This window comes from Hippopotamus amphibius, chromosome 3 (genome assembly GCF_030028045.1).
Source record: "Hippopotamus amphibius kiboko isolate mHipAmp2 chromosome 3, mHipAmp2.hap2, whole genome shotgun sequence".
Lineage (NCBI taxonomy): Eukaryota > Metazoa > Chordata > Mammalia > Artiodactyla > Hippopotamidae > Hippopotamus > Hippopotamus amphibius.
In genome coordinates this window covers 47,364,138-47,390,706 of record NC_080188.1, presented here as the reverse complement: position 1 = coordinate 47,390,706, position 26,569 = coordinate 47,364,138, and the positions used below count along the sequence as shown (strand labels likewise).

At 41.1% G+C, this 26,569-nt stretch overlaps 1 protein-coding gene across 1 annotated transcript in view; it reads left to right on the top strand.

Annotated features, from left to right (window-relative positions):
* The window catches only part of PPEF2 (protein phosphatase with EF-hand domain 2), a 35,920-nt gene extending 11,365 nt beyond the window's left edge, over nucleotides 1-24,555 (top strand). The window contains exons 9-18 of the mRNA XM_057727737.1: nucleotides 646-812; nucleotides 1,269-1,305; nucleotides 1,392-1,541; nucleotides 14,206-14,592; nucleotides 15,592-15,777; nucleotides 16,861-17,003; nucleotides 19,967-20,073; nucleotides 20,970-21,133; nucleotides 21,868-21,955; nucleotides 24,308-24,555. Coding sequence (XP_057583720.1) covers nucleotides 646-812; nucleotides 1,269-1,305; nucleotides 1,392-1,541; nucleotides 14,206-14,592; nucleotides 15,592-15,777; nucleotides 16,861-17,003; nucleotides 19,967-20,073; nucleotides 20,970-21,133; nucleotides 21,868-21,955; nucleotides 24,308-24,555 — 1,677 coding nt within the window. The remainder of the gene's footprint in view (nucleotides 1-645; nucleotides 813-1,268; nucleotides 1,306-1,391; nucleotides 1,542-14,205; nucleotides 14,593-15,591; nucleotides 15,778-16,860; nucleotides 17,004-19,966; nucleotides 20,074-20,969; nucleotides 21,134-21,867; nucleotides 21,956-24,307) is intronic.
* The last annotated feature ends 2,014 nt before the right edge of the window (nucleotides 24,556-26,569 follow it).

Genomic DNA, 26,569 nt, shown 5'->3' with positions numbered 1-26,569 from the left:
AGCAAATGCATAATGTAAAAGTCATCACTGTATTATATCCTAGTGTATTTTTCCAAACTGTTTTAAAAATACAAAATCTGGGGTTAATAAAGAGAAAGAATCATTATTTGGAACAAAGAAAATCAATTACTAAAGAGAAAATTGTTTATTATCAAAGCAATCAAAAGCTATTTTCATATCTATTTTTAGTTATCAAATACAGAGCATATAATAAGGTATATAAATATTCTATTAATGTAATTAACGCAAAGCATTTTCTGATGTATTGTCTTGTTAAATCCTGAGAAATCTATGGCGCTATTATTATTGCTAAAGACAGAGTGGCCAGAATTTAAAAACAGGCCTTGGAATTATAAGTTCAGTGCGCTTTGCACACACCACCTGGCAACACTGTGGCTTTGGGTAACACATTTATTTTGATGAGCATGTCACCACCTCAGCCTGGCTAGAAAGGAAACATAAGACCAATAGAAAATAGTTCCAATATTTCCATCTTTTACTGACATCTCATGTTTGGAAGAGAGCCAGACGGCACAGAATTGGCTTTCAGGCCTGATGTGATGGTCAAATGCACGTTGGCTTGACCCAGTTTCCTATTCCCTTCCTTCCACTGCCTCTCCTTGTATTTGTCTCCTTGTTGGGAAGAACGGCCTCCCATCACCAGAGCGGGCCTACGTGTTCAACGGCGACTTTGTGGATCGAGGGAAGGATTCAGTAGAGATTCTGATGATTCTTTTTGCCTTCATGTTGGTTTACCCAAAAGAGTTCCATCTCAACAGAGGAAACCATGAGGACCACATGGTGAACCTACGGTACAAACCAAGACATGCTTGGGGATTTGATCTTTACTTGTTGCAATTGTAAAGTTATTTTGCCAGAGCTTCTTATTTGTTAGCTGCCTTTTTAAAGTAGTCTTCCAATTTTATACAGTGGAATACACAACATAGACCATTTTAAAAGATTTTTAAAAAATGTACACATCATCCTACTGTTCTAATAAAACCATTACATTTGTTTTCACATATCCATATACTTTGTCATATAAACAAGAAGGGTTCAGTATAGAAAAAGTAGAAAATATAGATAAGCAAAAGAAAATTAAAATATCCCATATCTCTACCCACAGATAATATTATAATTTTAAACATTCTGGCAATTATTCCTCACTGTCTTTTCCATATATTTAAGTAGATGCATATAGAATACACATTTTTATAAAAAATGCAATCGTCATTAAACTTAATATCTGTTTCTGCTTCTAACTCTAGATATGGTTTCACCAAGGAAGTGATGAATAAATATAAGGTAGCTGCCTTTAAAAGTAAAAGTTTCTCTTAGTTCAGGTAAGTTGAGTGAATTATTTGAAACAATCATATTAATTTTTTTTTCAGATACATGGCAAAAAAATACTAAAACTACTGCAAGATGTGTTCTGCTGGCTTCCACTGGCCACTCTGGTTGATGAGAAAGTCCTGATTCTTCATGGTGGAGTGTCAGACATGACTGACTTGGAGCTCTTGGCTAAACTAGACAGGCACAAGGTACCGGCTGAGTGCTAAAACAATGCAGATTTCACTATAGTGCCAGGTGTCACTGCCAACATAAAACAAATGTCATCTTGCGCCATGCTGACTGCAGTTGACTAATCAGGGCTGTTAAGAGAAACCATTAAATCTTTGAACGGAGGATCAGGAATCCACAGCTGGAGCAAGTGAGCTGTGATCAATTAATGTTTGCCACGGACATGATCGTGGGGAGTGCCATCTGTTTGCCATCCCTGATCTAGGTAACCCCCGTCACTGCCCCTCAGTCACTGCCGCCCGATGTGCCTCCATTTCCTTGGTCATTCAGATCACCTTCAAGTGAACTCACAGGTGTACTGAGGGCCTGCTTCATGCAGGGAGGATGCTGTCGGCAGATACAAAGATTAATTGCAGTTAAACTCAGCAACCATGTTTTAAGAGCTTACTATATGCAAGGAAAGTGCTAGCCAAAACACAAAAATAACCAGAGATGGTACCTGCCTTAAAGGAACTTACAATAACCAGCAGGGGGAGGGTGAGAATGAAAGACAGAATACATTATACCCCAATAAGACTAGGTCTCTATTTTCTGTTTCATTTTGGAAGTGGACAACTAGAAAGCAAAGATTTTAGGGAGTTCCCTAGTGGTCTAGTGTTTAGGATTTGGTGCTTTCACTGCCGTGGTCTGGGTTCAATCCCTGGTCTGGGAACTGAGATCTCACAAGCTGCATGGTGTGGCCAAAAAAAAAAAAAAAGATTCTGTTTCCTTTTAATCATAGACTCTTACACTTGAATGGTATCTTCTTATAGCCTCTCTCCTCCAACTCCCATCCACACAGGAGTCCCAGCTATGACATCCTTGAGAACATTAGCCTGAGCAGTTCCAAAGACAGAGAACTCATTATACACAAGCCAGTCTACTTTAGGCAACTCTAATTATAAAAGTCTATGTTATATGAGATTTAAATGAAAGAGCGTGGCCTTGGAGTCAGACAGACCTGGGTTTGAATCTAGAACATGCACTTCTTGGCTGTATGCCAGCTTTGTTTACTAGGTTGTCCAGGGACAAGGCTTCTTAGATCTTGTTACTCTGCCATCCTCAGGGTGTCATCCCCATGCCCTCATCTACACAGCCCAAGATGGCTTGCCACCACATCTGTGTTCTAAGCAATGCAATAGAGGAATGAAGGGAAGAACAACATTCCTACCCTTTAAAGACACAGTGAAGAAGCTGCATACATCTCTTCTGCTCCCATCCCATTGGTCAGAACGTAGTACATTCCTGTAGGCAGGATGTGGTGAATCCATTGATCTCTGTGGGACCAGCTTAACTCAAGTGTGATGGATCCATGGCTTAATTCCCTTCAGCTTCACCAGGGAATGGGTAGCACCTCATAAGGTCCAACAGCAAGGACAGACCTGGTCTTCTGGATGTTTATTCTTCCAAGATTTCAGCAGGACCCAGTCTTCAGGACAGAAGTGGCACAGGCGAACATCTGTGGGAAAATATTAACGTGCTAGAAGCAAATTTATATAAAGCAGTTAGAGTAGCTTCCAGTGATTCTACATACTTGACAGTGTCTGCGCTCCTTGAGTTCCTTCTGCATCTCAAACCATACCTGGAACAATGGCAGGGTCTCTCGTACAACATTTCATAGTTGGCTCGACCGGAGCCTGCTTCTAGGGGCTACCTTCACTCAAAGCAGGGCAAATGGTGAGGCTTTATCCCAGGTTAAATTAACCTCCTGACAAACTTTTGTTATGGTCTTTTTAAGAGTACGATTCCTCTTTTCTGGTTTGCAAGTAGATTCGGGTCCCCAAGAAACATGTTTAAGACTCTAAATACTTCTTGAGTTGTTCTTGCTATAAAGGTCCCTCCATTGTTACTTTGCATGGACATGGATAACCCAAACCTAGGAATTATTTCCTTCAGGAGAGCTTTAACAACCTCAGGCTTTTCCAGACCAGCAAGGAAATGCTTCTACCCAACCAGTAAAGTGTCCACAGATACTAATAAGTATCTAAGGTTTCCAGTGGCTCTTGGCATCACAGTGAAGTCACTGACACTTTCTCAGTCCAGCACCTTGAGTCTGAACTCCTGTGATTAATGGCATTAGCCCAGTTTTAGGATTATTTTTAGCACATACCATGCATTTCTGTATCACATTTTGAACTGTCCTTTGCATAGGTGGTCCTGTAATGAATTTCTGAATCCACTAGAGGGTGGCATCTCTCCCACAGTGGGTATTCTGGTGCATGTAATGTATTACATCTTTCATAAGGTGTTCAGGTACAAGCACCTTGCTCTGTCTATTATAAATTCACCCTTCCTAGGGTCAGCATCCTGAGGATGGACAGGACTCCAATCAGATCCCCATTCAGTGGCCTTAAGTCTTCAGGGAAATACTTTGGATAGCACCTTGTCAGACCCACATCAGGGATCTGGGCCAGCGTTGGGGATTCTAGGTGATTTAGTCCTGGCTGCTAGCTTTGCTGCTTGATCTGCCCAATTATTCCCTGGAGCAGACAATCTGATTCCTGATGTCCTGGGCAGTGGACATTCATTCTTTTTGGCTCCATGACAGCTTCTAATAAGGTTAAAATTTCTTTGGCGGGTTTAATTTCCTTCTTCCCTGCAGTTAACATCCTCTCTCTCTCCAAATGGCCCCACGGGCACGGACCACCAAGAAAGCATATTTTAGAATCAGTGAAAACAGTTAGTCTCTTATCCTTACCTAGATGGAGGACTCTCGTCAGGGCTGTAAGTTCTGCCTTTTGTGCAGAGGTACCTGGGGGACGGGCTTCTGCTTCCAGTGTCTTTTGATGAGTTCACCACCATGTACCCAGCTCTGCACTGTTCCTAGTCCATAAAGCTGCCTCGATCTGTGAACATCTCAAGGTCCGGGGCCTCTAATGGCCAGTCCGTCAGGCCTGGGCGGCTGGAATAGACCTGTCCAATCATCTCAACACAATCACGCACAGGCTTTTCAGTATCAGTTGGCAGCAAAGTAGCAGGATTCAAGGTGGAGACTGCTTTCAGAGGAACATTAGGGTTATCCAAGAGTATAACCTGGTACTTCCCTCATCTTCCTGAAGTTAACAAATATCCTCCCTTCTGTTCTAGGAGGAGAGTACACAGTGAGGGGTATGCGTTGTGGTAGGTTGTTTTAGCATAACTTTTTCTGCCGCTTGTAAAAGATCACAGGTAGCTACCACAGCCCAATGTCAAACTGGCCATCCCTTAGTAACTGTATCTAATTGCTTTCGAGAAATATGCAGTAGGCCTCCTTATGCTGCCCAGGTTCCGAGTCAGGATTCCAAGGTTGATTCTTTGTCTCTCATGAACAAATAAGTCAGAGGGCTTTCTGATGATATCTGGAAGACCTAAAGCCAGGGCAGTTAGTAGTTTTTCCTTGATAACCTGGAATACCTTATGACATTTCCCTAGTCCAGTCTAGAAATTCACTTCTCCTCCTTTAAGAGCTTCCTAAAGGAGTTCTGGAATGAGTCCAAAGTTGGGGATCCAAATGAGGCAGAACCCAGCCCTTCCTAGGCATCCCTGCAGTTGTCTCTTGGTAGTGGGAATGGCAACCCTGACTAGAGCTTCCTCTGTCAGGGGGCAAGTCTCTCTATACTTGTGAGAGTTCAAAACCCAAATATTTAATAGAGGGCAGAAAATGTGTGCCTTCTTCTTGGACACCTTATAGCCTAATTCAACCAAAAAGTTCAAAGTCAAAACCATGTTCTGGTCTGAGGTGTCCTTTGCTTTACTAGCAATCAGAATACCATCCACATACTGCATCGAGGCTCCCTCAATTAGTTGAAGATCCCTCAGATCTTTTGCCGGGATTTCTCCAAATACTGTGGGGGAATTTTTTTTCCTTTATTTTTTTTGGCCATGCCGTGTGTCATGCAGGATCTTAGTTCCCTGACCAGGGATTGAACCTACACCCCCTGCAGTGGAAGAGCTGAGTCTTAACCACTGGACTGCCAGAAAAGTCCCTTTTGGGGAAATTTTAAATCCTTGAGGAAGTACTATCCAACGATACTGTAGTCTAACTCTTGTATCTAGATCTTACTATTCAAAAGCTAACAACTCTTGGAATTCAAAACTCATGGGTATACAGAAAAAGGGAATCCTTCAACTCTAATGCAGTAAACCAACAAAAATCTCTGGACAAAGTAGTGAGCAGAGTGTATGGGTTAGGACTACTGGATGAATATCTTCTACAATTTGATTAATTGCTCTTAAGTTGAGTACAAACAGATACTTATCTGTGCCTGGTTTTTGGACCATAAAATTGGAGTATTATAAGGTGGTGATGGCAGGGGTGTATTACATCATGTTCAAGGAAGGCCAGTAGAAAGGTTTGAATTCCACACTTTGTCTGCTCCTTTAATAAGTACTGCTCTAAGTTTGGAAATTTTGCTCCAGAGTGATGCCTAACCTGTCTTAGGCTTAGCCATCTTTGCTCTCCCTGGCCTTTCATCTGCCCATACCTCCAGACTCACCTCCTGCAGTATCTCTTTCAGAATGGTTGCTAGCTGTCCTCTTTAGGGTCAGAGGAATAGAGCTTGCAATGCACAGGCCTGCTCTGGTGGTACTTTAATGCCCATTGTCCAGATACAAAAGGTAACCTCGGCAATAAGTTTAGTTAGTAAACCTCATCCCAGAAGGGGAATGGGGCACTCAGGCATGTATAGAAAGCTATACTTCAGATGGGTTTTCTCCATCTGACAGTCTAGCAGCAGGAGAAAAGACTTTCAAGACTTCTCCAGACACCCCAGTTGCTAAAACACAGTCTCAGAAGAAAGTTTAGAAAGCTGGGTATTTAAAACCAAGTGAATGGGGCAGAGTCAAAATGGCAGAGTAGGAGGACTCAGAGTTCACGTTTCCTCACAACTAGGGCACCTACCAGGCACTAGTGGGGGACCTTGGACACTTAAGGAGATGAGAAGAATCCCCTAATGACCAGGCAAGGGGTCAGGCCTAAGCTCCTGTGGTGGGAGCACCAAGTCCAAACCACTGGACTAACAGAGAATCTCAGACCCTAGGGAATATTAATCTGAGTGAGGTCTCCCAGAGGCCCTCATCTTGGCACCAAGACCTGGTTCTACCCAACTGCATGCAAACTCCAGTGCTAGAAGCCTCAGGCCAAACAACCAGCAAGACAGGAACACAGCCCCACCCATCAAAAAAAATGAGATGGCAAAAAAATATGTTACAGACAAAGGAGCAAGGTAAAAACCCACAAGACCAAACAAATGATCAGGAAATAGGCAACCCACCTGAAAAAGAATTCAGAGTAATGATAGTAAAAATGATCCAAAATCTCAGAAATAGAATGGAGGCACAGATCGAGAAAATACAAGAAATGTGTAACAAAGACCTAGAAGAACTAAAGAACAAACAAACAATGATAAACAATACAGTAACTGAAATGAAGAATATACTAGAAGAAATCAATAGCAGAATAACTGAGGCAGAGGAACGAATAAGTGAGCTGGAAGACAGAATGGTGGAAATAACTGCTGAGGAGCAGAATAAAGAAAAAAGAATGAAAAGAACTGAGGACAGTCTCAGAGACCTCTGCAACAACATTAAATGCACCAACATTCACATTATAGGGGTCCCAGAAGAAGAAGAGAAAGAGAAAGGGTCTGAGAAAATATTTGAAGACATTTATAGTCAAAAACTTCCCTAACAAGGGAAAGGAAATACCACCCAAGTCCAGGAAGTGCAGAGACTCCCATACAGGATAAACCCTGGGAGAAACACACCGAGACACATATTAATCAAATGAACAAAAATTAAATTCAAGGAAAAAATATTAAAAGCAGCAAGGGAAAAGCAACAGCATACAAGAGAATCCCCATAAGTTTATCAGCTGATTTTTCAGCAGAAACTCTGCAGGCCAGAAGGGAGTGGCAGGATATATTTAAAGTGATGAAAGGGAAAAACCTACAACCAAGATTAATCTACCCAGCAAGGATCTCATTCAGATTTGATGGAGAAATCAAAAGCTTTATAGACAAGCAAGGGCTAAGAGATTTCAGCACCACCAAACCAGCTTTATAACAAATGCTAAAGGAACTTCTCTAGGCAGGAAACACAAGAGAAGAAAAAAACCCACAAAAACAAACCCGAAACAATTAAAATGGTAATAGGAACATACATATTGATAATTACCTTGAATGTAAATGGATTAAATGCTCCAAGAGACAGACTGACTGAATGGATACAAAAATAAAACCCATATATATGCTGTCTACAAGAGATCCACTTCAGACCTAGGAACACATACAGACTAAAAGTGAGGGGATGGAAAAAGATATTCCAAGCAAATGGAAATCAAAAGAAAGCTGTAGTAGTGATATTCATATCAGATAAAATAAACTTTAAAGACTTACAAGAGATAAAGAAGGACACTACATAATGATCAAGTAATCAATCCAAGAAGATATAACTATTGTAAATATACGCACCCAACATAGGAGCACCTCAATACATAAGGCAAATGCTAACAGCCATAAAAGGGGAAATCGACAATAATACAATAATAGTGGGGGACTTTAGCACACCCACTTACACCAATGGACAGATCATCCAGACAGAAAATAAGGAAACACGAGCTTTAAATAACACAATAGATCAGATAGATTTAATTGATATTTATAGAACATTCCACCTGAAAGCAACAGAATACACTTTCTTCTCAAGTGCACATGGAACATTCTCCAGGATAGATCACATCTTGGGTCACAAATCAAGTTTTGGAGAACTTAAGAAAACTGAAATCATATCAAGCATCTTTTCTGGCCACAACACTATGAGCTTAGAACTCAATTATAGGAAAAAAACTGTAAAAAAAAAAAACCCAAACACATGGCAGCTAAACAGTGCTCTGCTAAATAACCAAGAGATCACTGAGGAAATCAAAGAGGAAATTAAAAAAAAAAAGAAAGAAATTACAATGAAAACATGATGACCCAAAACCTATGGGACATAGCAAAAGTAGTTCTAAGAGGGAAGTACATAGCAATTCAATCTAACCTCAAGAAACAAGACAAATTTCAAATAAACAATCTAACCTCACACCTAAAGCAACTAGAGAAAGAACAAAGAAAACCTAAAGTTAGTAGAAGGAAAAAAAGCATAAAGATTAGAACAGAAATAAATGAAATAGAAATTAAGGAAACAATAGCAAAGATCAATAAAACTAAAAGTTCGTTCTTTGAGAAGATAAACAAAATTGATAAACCTTTAGCCAGACTCATCAAGAAAAAAAGGAGATGACTCAAATCAATAAAATTAGAAATGAAAAAGGAGAAATCACAACTGATACCACAGAAATACAAAGGACCATAAGAGACTACTATAAGCAACTATATGCCAATAAAATGGACAACCTGGAAGAAATGGACAAATTCTTGGAACATACAACTTTCCAAGACTGCACCAGGAAGAATTAGAAAATATAAACAGACTAATCACAAGTAATGAAATTGAAACTATAATTAAAAATCTTCCAGCAAACAAAAGTCCAGGACCAGATGACTTCACAAGCAAATTCTATCAAAAATTTAGAGAAGAGCTAACACATACACTTCTCAAACTCTTCCAAAAAATTGCAGAGGGAGGAACACTCCCAAACTTGTTCTATGAGGCCACCATTACCCTGATACCAAAACCAACAATATCACAAAAAAAGAAAATTACAGACCAATATCACTAATGAACATAGGTGCAAAAATCCTCAACAAAATACTAGCAAACAGAATTCAACAACACATTAAGAGGATCATACATCATGATCAAGTGGGAATGCAAAGATTCTTCAATATATACAAATCAATGTGATACACCATATTAACAAATTAAACAATAAAAAACATATGATCATCTCGATACAGAAAAAGCTTTTGACAAAATTCAGTACCCATTTATGATAAAAAAAAAAAAAACCCTCCAGAAAGTGGGCATAGAGGGAACCTACCTCAACATGATAAAGGCCATTATATGACAAACCTATAGCAAATGTCATTCTCAATGATGAAAAACTGAAAGCATTTCCTCTAAGATCAGGAACAAGAGAAAGAAATAAAAGGAAGAGAAGAGAAAGAAAGAAAAGGAATACAAATTGGAAAAGAAGACATAAAACTGTCACTGTTTGCAGATGACATGATACTATACATAGAAAATCCTAAAGATGCCACCAGAAAACTACTAGAGGTAATTAATGAATTTGGTAAAATTACAGGATACAAAATTAATACACAGAAATCGTAGAAGTGTGGATGGACCTAGAGTCTGTCATACAGAGTGAAGTATGTCAGAAAGAGAAAAACAAATATCACATATTAATGCATATATGTGGAATCTAGAAAAATGGTACAGATGAACCTATTTTCAGGACAGGAATAGAGATGCAGACGTAGAGAACAGGCATGTGGACACAGGTGGGGAAGGGTGGCACGAATTGGGAGATCAGGATTGACATATGAACACTACCATGTGTAAAATAGCTAGCGGGAACCTGCTGTATAGCACAGGGAGCTCAGCTCAGCACTCTGTGATGACCTAGATGGGTGGGATGGGGGTGGACAGTGGGAGGGAGGTCCCAGAGGGAGGGGATGTATGTATACATATAGCCGATTCACTTTGTTGTACAGTGGAAGCTAATAAAACATTGTAAAGCAATTATATTCCAACTAAAAACAAAACAAAACAAAACTGAGTGGCCCCATATCGGTCAGAAAATCCAAGACCCATCACCAGCATCACCACGGACTCTGTAGGAGAGATACTGATGGATTTCTGACGGGATTTAAAAGAACCCCTGAGCCCCATCATTCTTGGTCACTCATTCTCAGTTCAGGCATCTGGTGTGCCACTTGTTTACCTTCTTCAAAAGCCTTATTTAGGATGGGACACTCTTTTACAGTGTCTCTCCTGTTTACAATATGCAGACTGGAGGGGTCCCACTATGGGATGTTCCATTCAAGTGGAAGCTTGGGGCCTCCTAACTTTTTCTGAGTCCCTTGTGGGGGTCCTCAAGTTGGTCCAGCTCTTCCCTGTGTTAAGGCAACCTCCAGCAGAATGGCCTGTTGTTTCCTTATCTGTTGTTCCCTTTTCTCCTGAACCTGGTCTCTGCCAGTAAAAACTTTAAAGGCAATGTGAACAAGTTGAGATATAGACATCCCTAAAGCCCCTTCCACCTTTTGCACTTCCTTCTTTATATCAGGGGCACTCTGACCAATAAAAGTTGTTTTGGTACCCCTCTTCACAATCCTGCAAGAATGAAATCTCAATAATGTTCAAGTTTTGGGCTAACCCCAGTATTCACACCCCAATTAGGATCCACTGTTGGTACAGCTACGCTTGCTGCATCCCATACCTGGTTGCCAAGGGTTTCTGTTTGAAGCCAGTCTGCCTCCTCCCTAGCTTTATCCAGCACCATTCTAGTTGTCCAGTTCTTCTGAAATGAGGGGGGTATTTAACATATTTTGAACATCTGCCCAGGTTGGGTTGTGGGTTGCAAAAATTGATGAAAAAAGATTTTTCATTCTCTTTGGGTCATCTCTCTAAAGTTGGCATATTCTTCTAATTAAATACATCTAAAGTTGAAAAGGGGGAGTGGACCCAGATCAACCCATTGGCTGCCCGGCCTCAGCATCCACACCCCCAATGGGGCTTACCTTAATGGATATTGCCCCAGCTGAGCTTGGGTAGCTCCCTGGCCAAACTGAGTACCCTGGGCAGTATGCAGTGTGAGAGGGCGAGACCGTTCCTATTTCTGGATCTGATGGGGGCGGGGGTAGGGATGAACCTGAGGCTGTGACTCAGGCACTGGCAATGAAAGAGCAGCAGCACCATCACATAAGGGAGGGGCTCAACTGAATTAACAGCAAGTCATCATCCTTTTCATTAGAATCAAGCAAAACAGGTTTCTTTGCCTTCCCTTCCTGTTGTACCATAATCTTACAATAACATACCAATATTCCAATACGATAACATAAAAGACTATACATAAATGATTTCATCCTATTTTTCTTCCCATTTACAAAATCTAGTTGCAAAATTGTAACTTAAGGATCCATTCAGACCATTTTGCTCCAGAGTCTTAAGGATATTGTGGCCGTGCAGTGTTACCAAAAACAAAACCCAAAAAACCAAAAATGCTTTCCATGGATTCATAACTGAACGTCTCCCAGTTTTGGAGAATGCAGCCTAGAGGGCTGCAAGGGGGAACTGGATTAACATTTCCCCTTTTGAATGGGCTTTGTTTCCAGGTGGTCACAGCAATGAAGCGTTTCCAAGGGTCCTTGCTACGGTCACCAAGACGTAGAATCCCCAGCTGCCAATTCTTAACAATTTAAGACAATCAGACATAGATGGACATGGACAAAACAAGACCAAGACAAAACTAAACACCAGAGCCCCAGGCCTTTAACCTAGGTATGGAGGTCAGAACTGCCAAACAACCTAGGCACAGGTGCATTTCTCTAACGTGGTTACTCACCCAAAAGATGTCTTCCAACCCCAAATCCTCAGAACTGTCTCACTGCTGCAAAACTAAGCACTTGATGTCAGCAGCACCTCACTAGGGAAACCAGGGGATGGTCCCTGGAAAAAACAGACAAGGGAGCTGCTTGGAATCACCCAGAGGCTCTCAATACCAGCAACCGGCTGACCAACCATGGGCAAAAGGTCTGTCTGGACTTATCTCCTGGCTGGTTTGCCATATTTGTTACTGAACCAGGTTCCTTTTGCCCTAGTATAGCAGCCAAAACACTGAGACGCTGAGGTTTACAGCAAAGAGAGGGTTTACTCACAAGGCAACCAAGTGAGGAGATGGAGAACAAATCTCAAATCCACCTCCTTGAAGGCAAGGGGCTCAGGGTATTTATGGGAGAAAGTAGCAGGGCATCTGAGGTATGAGGAGTGTGGGGAAAGGTGATTAGAAAAAGGTGCGGTAATCGTGGTTCTGCGCCGGCGTAACCAGGCTACACACGCTCTGCACTTTCAAAAGGGCACTAATAGGACCCTCACGCATGCCTGTTTGAAAGCTAGTAGCCCCATGCATTCTTAATCAGCTCAGCTCTAACTAGACACAGCTGATTCCAAGTTCCGAGAAAACAACTCAGACAAACATTTAGGCTACGTGCTGCTTGGAGGACATTCAAGTCTTCTGTAGCAACAATTGAAAGGACCTTGATTAGTAAGGGCAGGTTATAAGTGAAATGGATTTAACTAATGATTACTCACAGTTTCAGAAAGTCGGAGAAGCAGGGGCTCTGGAGTCAGATATCCAGATTCAGTTCTGCTGCAGTCTTAGTATCTCTGTGCCTCAGTTTTCTTACCTGTACTGTAAGTGAGGATGCTGTCTCATAGGGGTGTGAGGGCTAATCAATGAATTCATGTAAAGGGCCAAGGATAGCACCTATTTGGAAAAGGCTTAATACATAGTAACACTATTATTCCCCTTAAGAATAAAAGTTAGCGATGCCTCTTGTGACAGATAACATCCTTTATAAAGTTACCTGCGGATCGTAAGGGTGGGACTGATGGACTGGCCCTCACTGTGAGTTGGCAACAAGGCGAGGTGGAGGTGGTTATGAGCCTGTTCACATTTTGTGGACTTTCACTTTCTATGCCCAGGGCTGGAACTGCCTAGGAAGTAATTAGTGCTTGTCCAATGTTAGAGAATAACCTCTGTTCTATTCTCTTCCATCTGGGTCCGTCTTCAAACATCAGGTACTGCCGAGCCACTCTGAGTGTCCATCTTTGCTCCCACCTGCTATCAGTCCACACCAGGATGTGGCTTTCTGGTACCACAGTCAGATCTGTTTGCAGAAAGTTCTCGCTCCTTGATTATGCACTTGCATAGAACTCCCCTTGTGAACCAGACCTTTATCTTGATATCCTTGTGGACCTCAGGCACCTCGGGAATGGCTGCTCTCTCCTTTGGCTGGAAGCCCTGGCTCTGCTCTGTGGCCTGAGCCCTCTCTTCCCACGATCAGAATTCTTCCTGCTTGTGTCCTCTACATTGTCGGCTCGGTCCCAGTACCATGATGACTCTGAGGCAGTTAGAGGGACCACATTCAGTCCCTTTGGCAAGAAGAGTTATCTTCCCGATTAGGTCCCTTCCCCTCCCCGTCCCTCTCCCAAGCAAGCATCCATGTTTTTCCCATTCCAACATTTCTCAACCATAGGCTGCATTGCTTCTCCTCTGTTTTTGCATCTGTGGAACAACAGGAAAGTCAATAAGGGCTCACCTTCCTGAGAGGTGCCCTTTCCCATCCTTGTCTAAAACTCACTAGGTTCCTAGAAACAATGACCTAGGTTAGCATTTCTCCAGTTATCTGTGGTGGATGAGGTTTCATAAACTTCTAATTTGTCACAGATCAATACTTTTGTAAAAATACAATAAATGTGAATTTTTAGAAAAATGAAATACAAACAAACAAGAAATAAGCCCACTGATCATATGCTTGAATGTTAGCAATATCAAATTGCTATAAAAGCTTCTAAAGGTTTACTCCCAGCTCTGCTGACCTTGTAACCCCCGGGACAATCCCTGAAGCGCAATGTGGGAAGCACCGACTTGATGCCAAAGGGCTGCTCAAAAAGGATCAACGGGCTCACTGAAGCATCTGTATCTTTTCTGGACATTTTTAGATTGTTTCCACCATGAGCTGCAAAACGAGAAAGGAGAATAAGAAACAGGCGGAGGAGAAGGGAAAAGCCAACCAGACGAGCTCTACCGGGAGACCCTCCCCGTGGTTTCTCCCCCAAAGCCGCTCTCTGCCCACCTCGCCGCTCCGCCCCAGCACCCAGAAGGCCCACAGAGCCGGGCGCTCCTCCAGCGTCCCCTGCAGCGTCCCCCTGGACCCCAAGGAGCTCTCCCGGCGGGTGCGGCGCTCCGTGGACCTGGAGCTGGAGAGGTGCCGGCAGCAAGCGGGCTTCCCGGTGATCAGCGAGAAGGAGGAGCCCTCGCCCTTGGCGTCAGAAGCGGACTCGGAAGCCGAGGAGCAGCTGGAGCCCACTCAGGAGGAGCGGAGGCAGGTGGGTGCGGCCGGCGCTGCTCCCTGCGACTCAGGAAGCTGCAAGGATTTAAAAAAAAAACCACGAACAAATCTCCTCCTTCCATGTAAATTCAGAGTGGGTTTTTTTTGCCCCTCTTCCTCTCCCTCCCTGCGGTTAGAACACCCCAGAAAGATATTGGTATTAGCCCAATGACATACTTTGTTTTAAAAAGGATGGGAAGACGTAGCAGGTGGGCTCTATTGTCTGAGTACACTTGGTTTAGTGACCTAGCATCATTGGGGTAAGAAGGTAAGCCACAATTTATTGGATGCTATTTTACATATAACTGACATATATATCAGATGGCTGCTGTGGCTCAAGGCCAAAAGGGCTACATCAGCAGCTCTGTCCTCTGTTTTCAGGCAACTAAAGCCTTTTCCAAAATCTTCAGAACTGCATCACATGGCCACCCCTTGCTGCAAGGGAGAGTGGGAAAGCAAGTATTTAGCCAGGCACGTTGCCATGCCACATACCCCAGTAAGAGTTCTGGTAGCAAGGACAGGGGAGAATGGATACTGAGTAGGCATGTGCGGTGCTTGCCAAAATAGATGACTCTGGCAGCCCAAGGTGGGGCTGTTTCACCAGGGCGAGACTGTGGCAGGGAGACCTGTAATCCAGGTGGGAGATGCTGCTGCTGGTGACCTTGTGTCCTCGTGTTCACAGGGCTATGTGAACTCATTGGTGTTCAGCCATTTTTGACCTATAAAAAAATGGCAGCTTCTTATGCCTCATTCAATAAAGAAAAGGAGAGAATTCAGAATTACTTAAGAGCTAAAACTAGCAGAACTTGCTGATTGGATGGAGGGTGGTGAGAAAGATGAGGAACCGCAGGTGACTCAGGCTAGAAACTTCCAAGAGACAGATGGTGAGTTTGGGTTACATTCTCCCTGAGTTATCGATCTGGACCTCAGCATCAACTTAGAACTGAAACTTTAAAATGCAAGTCTCTCCTTTTGCAAATATGCCTTTTCTCTCCAGGTGGTGGATATACTGTGGAGTGACCCCATGGCTCAGGAGGGCTGCAAGGCCAACACCGTTCGAGGAGGCGGCTGTTATTTTGGGCCTAATGTGACAGAGCAGTTGCTACAGAAATACAATCTGCGGTTCCTAATCCGCTCACATGAGTGCAAACCTGAAGGCTATGAATTCTGCCACAGCCGCAAGGTGGGCAGGCACAGGCAGGGTCCCTGTCGCCCCTCCAGGGCATGGGTGAGCTCAGGCTTGAGGCTTCTTCTCTCTGTCGGCTGTGCCTTGTGTTTGTTATCCACTTGCTGAGAGCAACTAGCTCATTTACAGTCATTTATCCTTGACTTTTGTAGCCTCTTTAAAACTCAAAATTTGATTGAGGCCACCACTTACCAATACCCTGAGATGAGAGTAAGGAGCAGATATGGTCCCATTTCATGGATGGAAATATGCCCAGTGTTTTCCCAGCCACATCTCTATTCTTTGTCACACAGCTCACTGTCACAGGTCTCAAACTACACTATAGGGTACCAGGATCTCTGCACTGCGCCCCAGGCAGGGATTCAGGATTGTCTGTCTCCTCAGGAGCAAATTATCCTGGCTAACTCTTTGGGCATCTCCAAATCATACGATGTTTGCTTAGCCTAATACCATCACTACAGGAGAAATACAGGTTTCCATGCTGGGGGAAAAAGTTTGACATCAACTCATGTAAGAAATGTTTAATAGGAATGTTAAACAGTTGTATAAGTTTCTTTATTGCAGGACTTCTGAGAGCCTTTAATTTCCTAATATTCATTGTAAATCTCCAAGAAGGGATACAGTGTCTAGCATTTCCCAATGTTTTGACAGTGGAAGCTTTTTTTCACAGAGCATCTCAGGAGGCCAACACTCCTTAGGGAACTCTGCTCTGAAGCTTCACACCAGCTTTAATAACTGATTTGTCTGCTAAATGTAACAACCAGCCCCATTTATCAGACCTAGCTTGCCTCTGAGTTGAACCCAATGAAGTGTTTTCTATGACCCCTGCTATTTTTTAAGGGATAAAAGTGTGAAGAAAATATGTTGTGGATGTCCTATCAGAATTTGAGTGTTTACTCCTTGAGTCATAACTCCTGCCCTACTAGCATTAATGTTAAAAAAAAAACAAAAAACAAAAAAAAACCTAGATGAGATCAAAAAGGAAGAGCCGCCTCCGAAATTGGGTTGGGGCCTATAGGATTGAGGGTGAAGAGTTCTTCAGTGTACCTGAATGCCCGTCTCTCTTCTGTTTTGATTTAGGTGTTAACCATCTTTTCTGCCTCCAACTACTACGAAGTTGGCAGTAACAGAGGAGCCTATGTCAAACTGGGGCCAGCCTTGACCCCACACATCGTGCAGTTTCAAACTAACAAGGCAACCCACACGCTTACCATGAGGCAAAGGCAAGACTTTTCAATGAATGATTTTCGAAGACAGAATTATAGTGACTGGAAGCTTTGAAGTGCAAATGTCATTACATTTATCCAAATTCTAAGTCAATTCAAAATTTAGCTATGTCGGCAGTAGGACCAAAATAGACATTAAAACAGGGCCTCTTCTTTCTCCTCCATACACTCTAAAATCTCTACCTACCCATCATTAATGGAAGTGACAAATTTGCTTCCTGAAGAAATTATTCTCAGTGGGTATATCTTGGGTGAAATCTATATACCAGGCCACTAAATCTTTCCAGGGTCACTCTTCCTTTTTCTTTCATCCTTGAAATGTTTGTGATACTTGGTCAACCACAGACAAAGTTTCTTTCACCATCTGGGGATTTGGCAGATGGATTTCAGTGCACACATTTGGTAACAGTGTCCCTTTCTTCCTGGGAAGGGAGCATATAGTATTACTTAAATGGCTTCTGTTGAGATAACTCTTGAGTTCTAATCTTAGTTGAGAGCTTACTACACACTGTTATTATAAAGAATTTATATATTGTTTCACAATGAGCTTTTGAAATACACAGTGTTACTAATTTCAGTTTTATAGATGAGATCATTAGGGAACAGAGGTTAAATCAGTGGCCACTGGTCACACAGCTAGTAAGTGATGAAAGTAAGCCTTGACCCAGACAGGCTTATTTCAGAACCCACATACTTAACAACTCTATACCACTGCCCACTGAGAAGCTGGCCCTGGAGTATATAAGCTGCTGAAAGACACAGCTGTAGTGCTGCTGAACAAGCTTCTTTTAATTATCAAACTAAATTAGATATCAAAACAATGTCAGCAGAAATCTAATGGGAAAAGAACACAGGAATATTTAGCATCTGCCTGTGTGAGTGCTATAAAAGTGCATTATTTGGACTTCCCTGGGGGCACAGTGGTTAAAAATCTGGTCCAGGAAGATCCCACATGCCGCAGAGCACCTAGGCCCGTGCACCACAACTACTGAAGCCCACACACCTCGAGTCTGTGATCCACAACAGAGACCACCACAATAAGCCAGCACACCACAACCAAGAGTAGCCCCTGCTCTCTGCAACTTGAGAAAAGCCCGCACGCAGCAACAAAGACCCAACGCAGCCAAAAATAAATTTAAAAAAAAATTTTTTATGTGCATTACTTTAAATCACTCTTGAGTTATTAAATACTCAAGTTATTAAACACTCAAGTTTTACACAATCAGAGCCAGGATCACTCAGAAAGAAGTATTACATGAAAATTTGAACTCATCAGATGATTGTTAAAGCTGCTATGCAGCAGAATCATCTCCAGAGCTTTATAAAAAATCAGCTATTGGAGCCTCATTCCAGCCCTCCCAAATCAGAATCTCCAGGGGTGGGCCCCAGGCACCTCGAATGCCATGATTCCATGTGATTTGGGTGTTGCCACTACAAGAGGAGCCACTGTGGGGAATCCTATAAATAACATGTTTTAATACCATAATTAAAGAACACTCAGCTTTTTAAAATATTCATTGATTGACTTAAAGCAGGTACAACATCTGCTAATTTATGCACAAGTCACTTGTCTAACAATTTCAACCATCTGGACCACAGTGGAGACCTAAGGGGGAAAATGTCTCTGACCAAATGTCTCATTGTCCATCAACTCAAGATCATGTGTTTTTCCTAGAGGAACCCTCATTCAAAATCCATTTGCTTTTGGTTTAAATCTACATCTCATGATTATAGTTTAGCCAGCCTGGAGTCCACCTGTCAAGACTGATTCCTGGCCCCATCATTTATTAGCTGGTTACATACACTGTAATAGGCATAATACTCGTACCTACCTCAGTGGGTGTTGGAGGATTAATCAGATGATCCATGCAGAGCTCAATATGTGCTGCTTGATGTAGAGACAGAGAGCCTTGTGCATCCAGACAGCTCTCAAGGATACTGCTATACTCCATCCTTGCATGACAGCCATCAACGAGTACAGTTTACCAGAAATAGTTTAAATGCTTTGCCAACCAGTGGTTCTTAAACTTTTAGGGGGTCCCATACTTCTCTTAGCCTATGATAGAACAACAGACTCTCCAAAAAAAAGTATATACACTGACATACTCATGAAATTTGAGATGAATTTTAGGCAGCTCATATTTTTGGGGGCCTATGGGACTATTATGCTAAGTACCTTAAACTTCAAGGAAGACTTTGATCAAACATGATTAAAATGGGTTTTTTGTTTGTTTGTTTTTAGCACTTCTAAAGATAGGTTATCTGGTCATCATTTATAGAATGACTGCTTCCTCAATGAGACCGGACAAAGTATATATTTACCTTTTATCTCTTATTATATTCTTGTTTCATTCAACTACAGGTATTTATTGAACAGATATTTATCAATATTTATTAGTTATTTTGGGCCAAGTACTGTGCCCAGTATTACTCTGTTGACCCAGTAAGAATAAGAAAATTAAATTAGTGTTATTTTGCTGTTCATTAATCCTGCCTTGTGACTGTTTAACATAATAATAAATTACAAGGAACGCATATGATTATGATAGATACCATTTGATGAGTGCTTTCTATGTGCCAGGCTTTCTTCTAAGTGCTTTACATGAATTTACTTATTTAATCTTCACAATAATCCTATGAGTTAAGTGCCATTTTTGTCACTATTTTGCAGATGGAAAAAATGAGGTACAGTGTAATTAGATAACTTTACCACAGAGGTGGAGCTTCTCTAGAATGTCTGCTCTAACCACTGTCCTACACTGGGAAGGACAGCAGCATTTCCCAGACCAAACCTGTTTGTGCACAGCAGGGAAAAGCAGGAGGGCACTGGGCAGAAATGAGAGATGGAGCTCTTGGGAGGCTGAAACATTAAGAAAAAGAAAGGAGAAATGTAGTAAAAACCCATGACTATTTCTTCTATACTAATTTTTTTAAATGTTTCTTTTCATCTCCTGTCCCAGGATTAGCAGAGTGGAGGAGTCAGCTCTGAGAGCCCTGCGGGAAAAGTTATTTGCCCATTCCTCAAATCTTCTTATTGAATTTAAGAAGTATGATGAAGATAAAACTGGTAAGACGAATCAAGTAAACTATTCATAGAGGAAGGGAGTTGGCCAAAAAACCTGTCTCACAGTAATTAGCAAATAAATATTTGTTTAAGGACTGAATTGACCAGAAGACCTCTCTGACTACTTCCTCCATTTTATTCAACTTAACATCCTAGCTATCTTTTCTAAATTTTTAAATTCTAAGCTTTTAATAGAATGTAAACTTTGCTAAATATAAACAAAGATGGTGAAAAGAAGTGGAGTCAAGGGAAGGGTGATAAGGCCATAAATAAGCAAAAAGCAACAGGGGGACAGGTTACAAGAGTGGGTCCAAGACTAACAAAGGATCAATGATTTGGTTTCTTGTTGTTAAGGGTGTGCTTATCTGCTCCGTGTTCTATTATCCAAGCTGGAAATTTTGTCTTTTCTCAACTCAGTGGAATGTCTAATGGACATTGACTATTTAAAAAATAGCAGTAACAGTCATAATATCATAGGACTATCTTTTCATACACATAGAATAACCAATTGCATGTATACATGTGTGTGTACACACACACACACAGTGTTTTATGATATTTACACAAGTCTTGTGTGACTTCCAGTAGTATTGCCAAATAGACTTGGCAAATAAAAACAGAATGCCTAATTACATTTAATTATAGACAACAAACAGTTTTTAAATATAAGTATGTCCCATGCACTATTTGGGACATACTTATACTCTGTAGCCTGTCTGAAAATCAGATCTACTGGGTATCCTGTATTTTATCTGGCAACGCTACTTTCCAGCCAACTCTACCGTAACCAACAAAAACGGTGACAGTACCCATTACTTCTATTACCAGCAGACAGTCAGAAGAACGTCAGGACACAAGCTCTACAGGTGATGTGTCGACAAGTTAGCTCTCTCCTGTAGGTCGCATCACCCTGAGTGACTGGGCAGCCGCCGTGGAGTCTGTGCTGCATCTAGGACTGCCCTGGCGGATGCTGAGGCCGCAGCTGGTGAGCAGCTCGGCAGATAACAAGCTGGAGTACAAGTCCTGGCTGGACAACTTGGCCAAAGAGCAGCTGAGCCACGAGGTGAGGGTGTGAACAGGGTGGATGAAGGCATATTGTGGACCATGCGGCCCCTTATGGAGAACTTTGAGTCAGGAACAACCAAACAGTGAGAACCCCAAAGGGAAGATGAATGGAAACAGCTATTTGTTGAGTTTCTATGTGTCAAACTTGGGTTAAGTGACCTACAAATGTTGCCTCAGTTCTTCCTCAAAACTGCCTCCGAGAGGTAGGTATAATCAGCACCAGCATCCCCAAGAGAACACTGCTCACAGGGGTTAGATAGCCTGCCTAGGATAATAGAGTTTCTAAGCGGTAGAACTGGAACTCAGACCCAGGTCTGCCTGACTTCCTTGAAACAATGCTCCTTTCCCTATTTCAAAAAGTATTTGTTCAGTAAATACTTACGTGTAATAGGCCCTGGGCTATGTATTTAAAAAAAAAAAAAAGCTTTATTGCAATATAATTCACACAGCATGCAGTTCACCCATGTAAAGGGCAGAGTTCAATGGTTTTCCGTATATTTGCAGATATGTGCAACCATCACCATGGTCAATTTTAGAATATTTTCGTCATGGGCTAGGTACTTCTTAAACCATCAGATTATTTAGTAGGCTGAAGGGGGTTGGGGTGGAGGGATTATAAAACAGCTTCAGGTTCTTTCAAGAGTCTTACTGTCAGAGTTGCTTGTGTGTTAATTATCTATCAGGAGAAGCCTAAACATAAGAGGTGGAAGGAAAATGAGTTTTTTCTTGCAGAACATACAGTCAAGTTTGCTGGAAACACTGTATCGAAACCGATCCAACCTGGAGACCATTTTTAGGATCATAGACAGTGATCATTCAGGTAAAGGCACTCATTATCCTGTCACTTCTGACACAGCAAGTATTTTACCTCCCACCTTTCAGTCTCCTTCCAGATTTTTTTTTCCTCCCTGATTATTTAGCTTTCTACTCAAGCACTTTCGGAGGAAAATGAGCGGCAGTGCTTATAAACGGGCGGAGACTAGGGCAGTATTTGGGCGACATGAGCTGGCCCTATAGAAGAGGGCTGAGCAGAGAAGAATGCAGACAAACCGAATGAGAACTTATAGGAAGAATGACAACAGCTGTGATATCCCTTATCCATTCTATCAAAGACAGCCACAAAGGAATGAAGAATGCCGAGAACAGGAGGGCTTTTGCAATCTTACTCCCAAAGTATTATTTTTTTTTAATTTTAAATTTTAAAATAATTATAGATTCACACGGAGTTACAAAAAAATGTACAGGGAGGTCCTGTATGCCCTGACCCTGTTTCCTCATTGTTCCAAAGGCCTTTTCAAATATTATGACTTTTTTTGAGATATAATTCACATACTTTATCCATTTAAAATGTGCAGCTCCACGCTTTTTTAGTGTATTCACAAGCTTGTGTAACTGTCTTCACTATCTAACTTTAGAACATTTTCATCACCCAAAGAAGAAACACATACCCATTAGCAGTCACTTCCCATTCCCTGTCCCTTCTCCACTCGGCCCTGGCAACCATGAATTTGCCTATTCTGGACATATCATACAAATAGGCTTGTATAATACATGGCCTTTGGTGTGTGGTTTCTTTCACTTAGCATGTTTTCAAGGTTCACCCATGTTGTAGCATGTATCAGTTTATTTCTTTTTATAGCTGGATAATATTCCACTGTATGAATATATCACATTTTGTTTATCCATTCATCAGTTGATAGACATTTGGATTTTTTCCACTTTTTGGCTGTTATGAATAATGTTGTTATGAACATTCATATACAACTTTGTGTGTGAACATATGTTTTCAATTCTCTTGGATGTATTCCCAGGACTGCAATTGCTGGACCATATGGTAAAACGATGTTTAACTTTTTGGGGAACTGCCAAACTGTTTTTCCACAGTGGGTATACAATTTTACATTCCTACTGACAGTGTATGAGGGTTCCAATTTCTCCACATTCTCACCAACACTTATCTTCCATTAAAAAAATTTTTTTATAGCCATCCTAGTAGGTGTGAAACATCTCATTGTGGTTTTAATTTGTATTTCCTTAATAACTAACGATGTTGAGCATCTTTCATGTGCTTATTAGAAATTTGTATATCTTCTTTGGAGAAATGTCTATTCAAATCCTTTGCCCTCTTTTAATTGGGTTTTCTTTTTATTGTTGAGTTGTATGAGCTCTTTATATATTCTGGATATTAGGCTGTTATCAGATCTATGATTTGCAAATATTTTCTCTGATTTTACAGGTTATCCCTACTTTTTTGGTAGTGTTTTCCGATGCGCAAAAAATTTTAATTTAAAGAAAAGTCCAACTTATGTTTTTTCTTTTGTTGTTTGTGTTTTTGGTGTCATATCTAAGAAAGTTAGTAACCGAAGGTCATAAAGTTTACACTTTTGTATTCTTCCAAGAGTTTTACAGTTTTAGCTCTTACAGTTGGGTCTTTTTTGATCCATTTTGAGTTAATTTTTATTTGCAGTGCAAGGTAGGGGGACTAGCTTCATTTTTTGCATGTGGATATCTCCATTTGTTGAAAAAATTATTCTTCACCTGTTGAATGGTCTCAGACCTCTTGTAAAAAGTCAACTGAGGGAATTCTCTGGCGGGCCAGTGGTTAGAACTCCATGCTTTCACTGCAGAAGGCACGAGTTTGATCCCCGGTCAGGAACTAAGGTCCTACAAGCGATGTGGTGTGGCCAAAAAAAAAGAAGAAAAAGAGTCAGCTAACCTTAGATGTACAGGTCCAAAGGTTTTTTATAAGCAGATTAAATTAGCATATGTTTGGGATGATTTAATGCAGGGTTTCTCAGCAATGACACTACTTACATTTTGCCTGAGTAATTCTTTGTTTTGGGGCTCATCTTGTACATTTTAAGATGTTAAGTAGCATCCCTGGCCTTTACCTACTAGATGCAGTAACACCCTACCCCCACCCCAGTCATGACAATCAAAAATGTCTCAAAACGTTTCTAAATGTCCCTATAAGGAGAGGAGCAAAATTGCTCCCAGCCCAGAACCACTCATCAAGTGGTTTAGTGCAATCCTCTTGGGAGTTTAAAGTGGATACTAGGCCTTGGGTGTCTTTGTTTAACAGTAAGGAGCGGGTATCCTTGTAAGAATGTCAGAGGAAATGAGCGCTGAAAACTAGACTGACTCACTAAAGTGACTTGCTCTCTCTGGTAAGGGTTCATCTCACTGGACGAGTTCAGGCAGACTTGGAAGCTATTCAGCTCTCATATGAACATTGACATCGCAGATGACTGCATCTGTGACCTTGCCCGGAGCATTGACTTCAACAAGGATGGCCACATTGACATCAATGAGTTCCTGGAGGCATTCCGCCTTGTGGAGCAATCCTGCTCAAAGAGTGATGCCTCAGATTGCCTGCAAGCCACAAACACTAGTAACTGCAGCAGCCCAGGTGCACACTAAGGCCAGTCTGGTCCCCATCATCCAAGGTGCATCGTAAGCTCATTGTGGGAATATCTCCTTATTCTCCATAGCTTTGTGGAACTTTATGCTGAGAATTTGCCTACCAATCTGTGTATTCAGGTGAATTCTACCAAACATACAAAGAACTTTTACTGATCCTTCTCAAACTTTTCCAAAAGATTAAAAGGAAGGAACACTCCTAAATACATTCTATGAAGCCACCAGCACCCTGATACCAAAACCAGATAGATACCACCAAAGAGAAAATAAACAGGCTGATATCTTTGATGAATATAGATGCAAACATTCTCAAAAAAATATTATCAAACTGAATCCAACAACACATTAAAAAAATCATACACCATGACAAGTGGGATTCATCCCAAATTCACAAGGTTGGTTCAACATATGCAAATCAATCAATGTGATACACCACATCAACAAAGGACAAAAATCACATAATCATCTCAATAGATACAGAAAAAGCATCTGACAAAATTCAACATTCATTCATGATAAAAGCTCTTACCAAAGTGGGTATAGCAGGAACATATCTCAACATAATAAAAGCTATTTATGACAAACCCACAGCCAATATAATACTCAATGGTGAAAAGCTGAAAGACTTACTGCTAAAATCTGGAATGAGAGAAGGATGTCCACTCTTACCACTTCTATTCAACACAGTATTGGAAGTCAAAGTCAAAACAATCAGACAAGAAAAAGAAATAAAAGGTATCCAAATTGTAAGGGAAGAGGTAAAATTGTCCTTATATGTAGATGACATGATACCATACATAGAAAACCCTAAAGACCACACAAAAACTACTAGAACTGATAAATGAATTCAGCAAGGTAGCAGGATACAAGATTAACATACAGAAATCGGTTGCACTTCTTTACACCAGCAATGAAATATCAGAAAGGGAATGTGAAAAAAAACAATACCTTTTAAAATCACACCAAAAAAAAAAAAACAAAAAAACAACCTTAGGAATAGACCTGACCAAGGAGATGAAAGACTTACATGCTGAGAACTATAAAACATTAATAAAGGAAATTAAAGATGATTAAAAGAAATGGGAAGATATCCCATGCTCTTGGATTGGAAGAATTAATATTGTTAAAATGGCCATACTACCCAAAGCAATCTGCAGATTTAATGTGATCCCTATCAAATTACCCATGACATTTTTCACAGAACTAGAACAAATAATCCTAAAATTCATATGGAACCATGAAAGACTCAGAATTGCTAAAGCAATCCTAAGGATAAAGAACAAAGCAGGAGGCATAAGCCTCCCAGACTTCAAACAAATCTACAGTAATCAAAACAGTGTGGTACTGGCACAAAACAGATATGTAGATCAGTGGGACAGAATAGAGAGCTCAAAAATAAACCTGCACACCTACTGTCAGTTGGACAAAGGAGGAAAGAATATAAAATGAGAAAAAGACAGTTTCTTTATCAAGTGGTACAAATAACAAATGATGGAGAGGGTGTGGAGAAAAGGGAATCCTCCTACACTGTTGGTGCAGCCACTATGGAAAACAGTATGGAGGTTCCTCAGAAAACTAAAAATAGAGCTACCATATGATCCAGCAATCCCACTCCTGGGCATATATCCAGACAAAACTATAATTCAAAAAGATATATGCACCCATATGTTCATAGCAGCACTATTCACAATAGCCAAGACATGGAAACAAACTAAATGTCCATCAACAGATGACTGGATAAAGAAGATGTGGTACATGTATACAATGGAATACTACTCAGCTGTTAAAAAAGAACAAAATAATGCCATTTTCAGCAACATGGATGCAACTAGAGATTATCATACTAAGTGAAGTAAGTCAGAAAGAGAAAGACAAATACCATATGATATCACTTATACGTAGAATCTAAAATATGGCACAAATGAACCTATCTATGAAACAGAAACAGACTCACAGACATAGAGATCAGATTTGCAGTTGCCAAGGGGATGGGAGGGCAGGGGAGAGATGGACT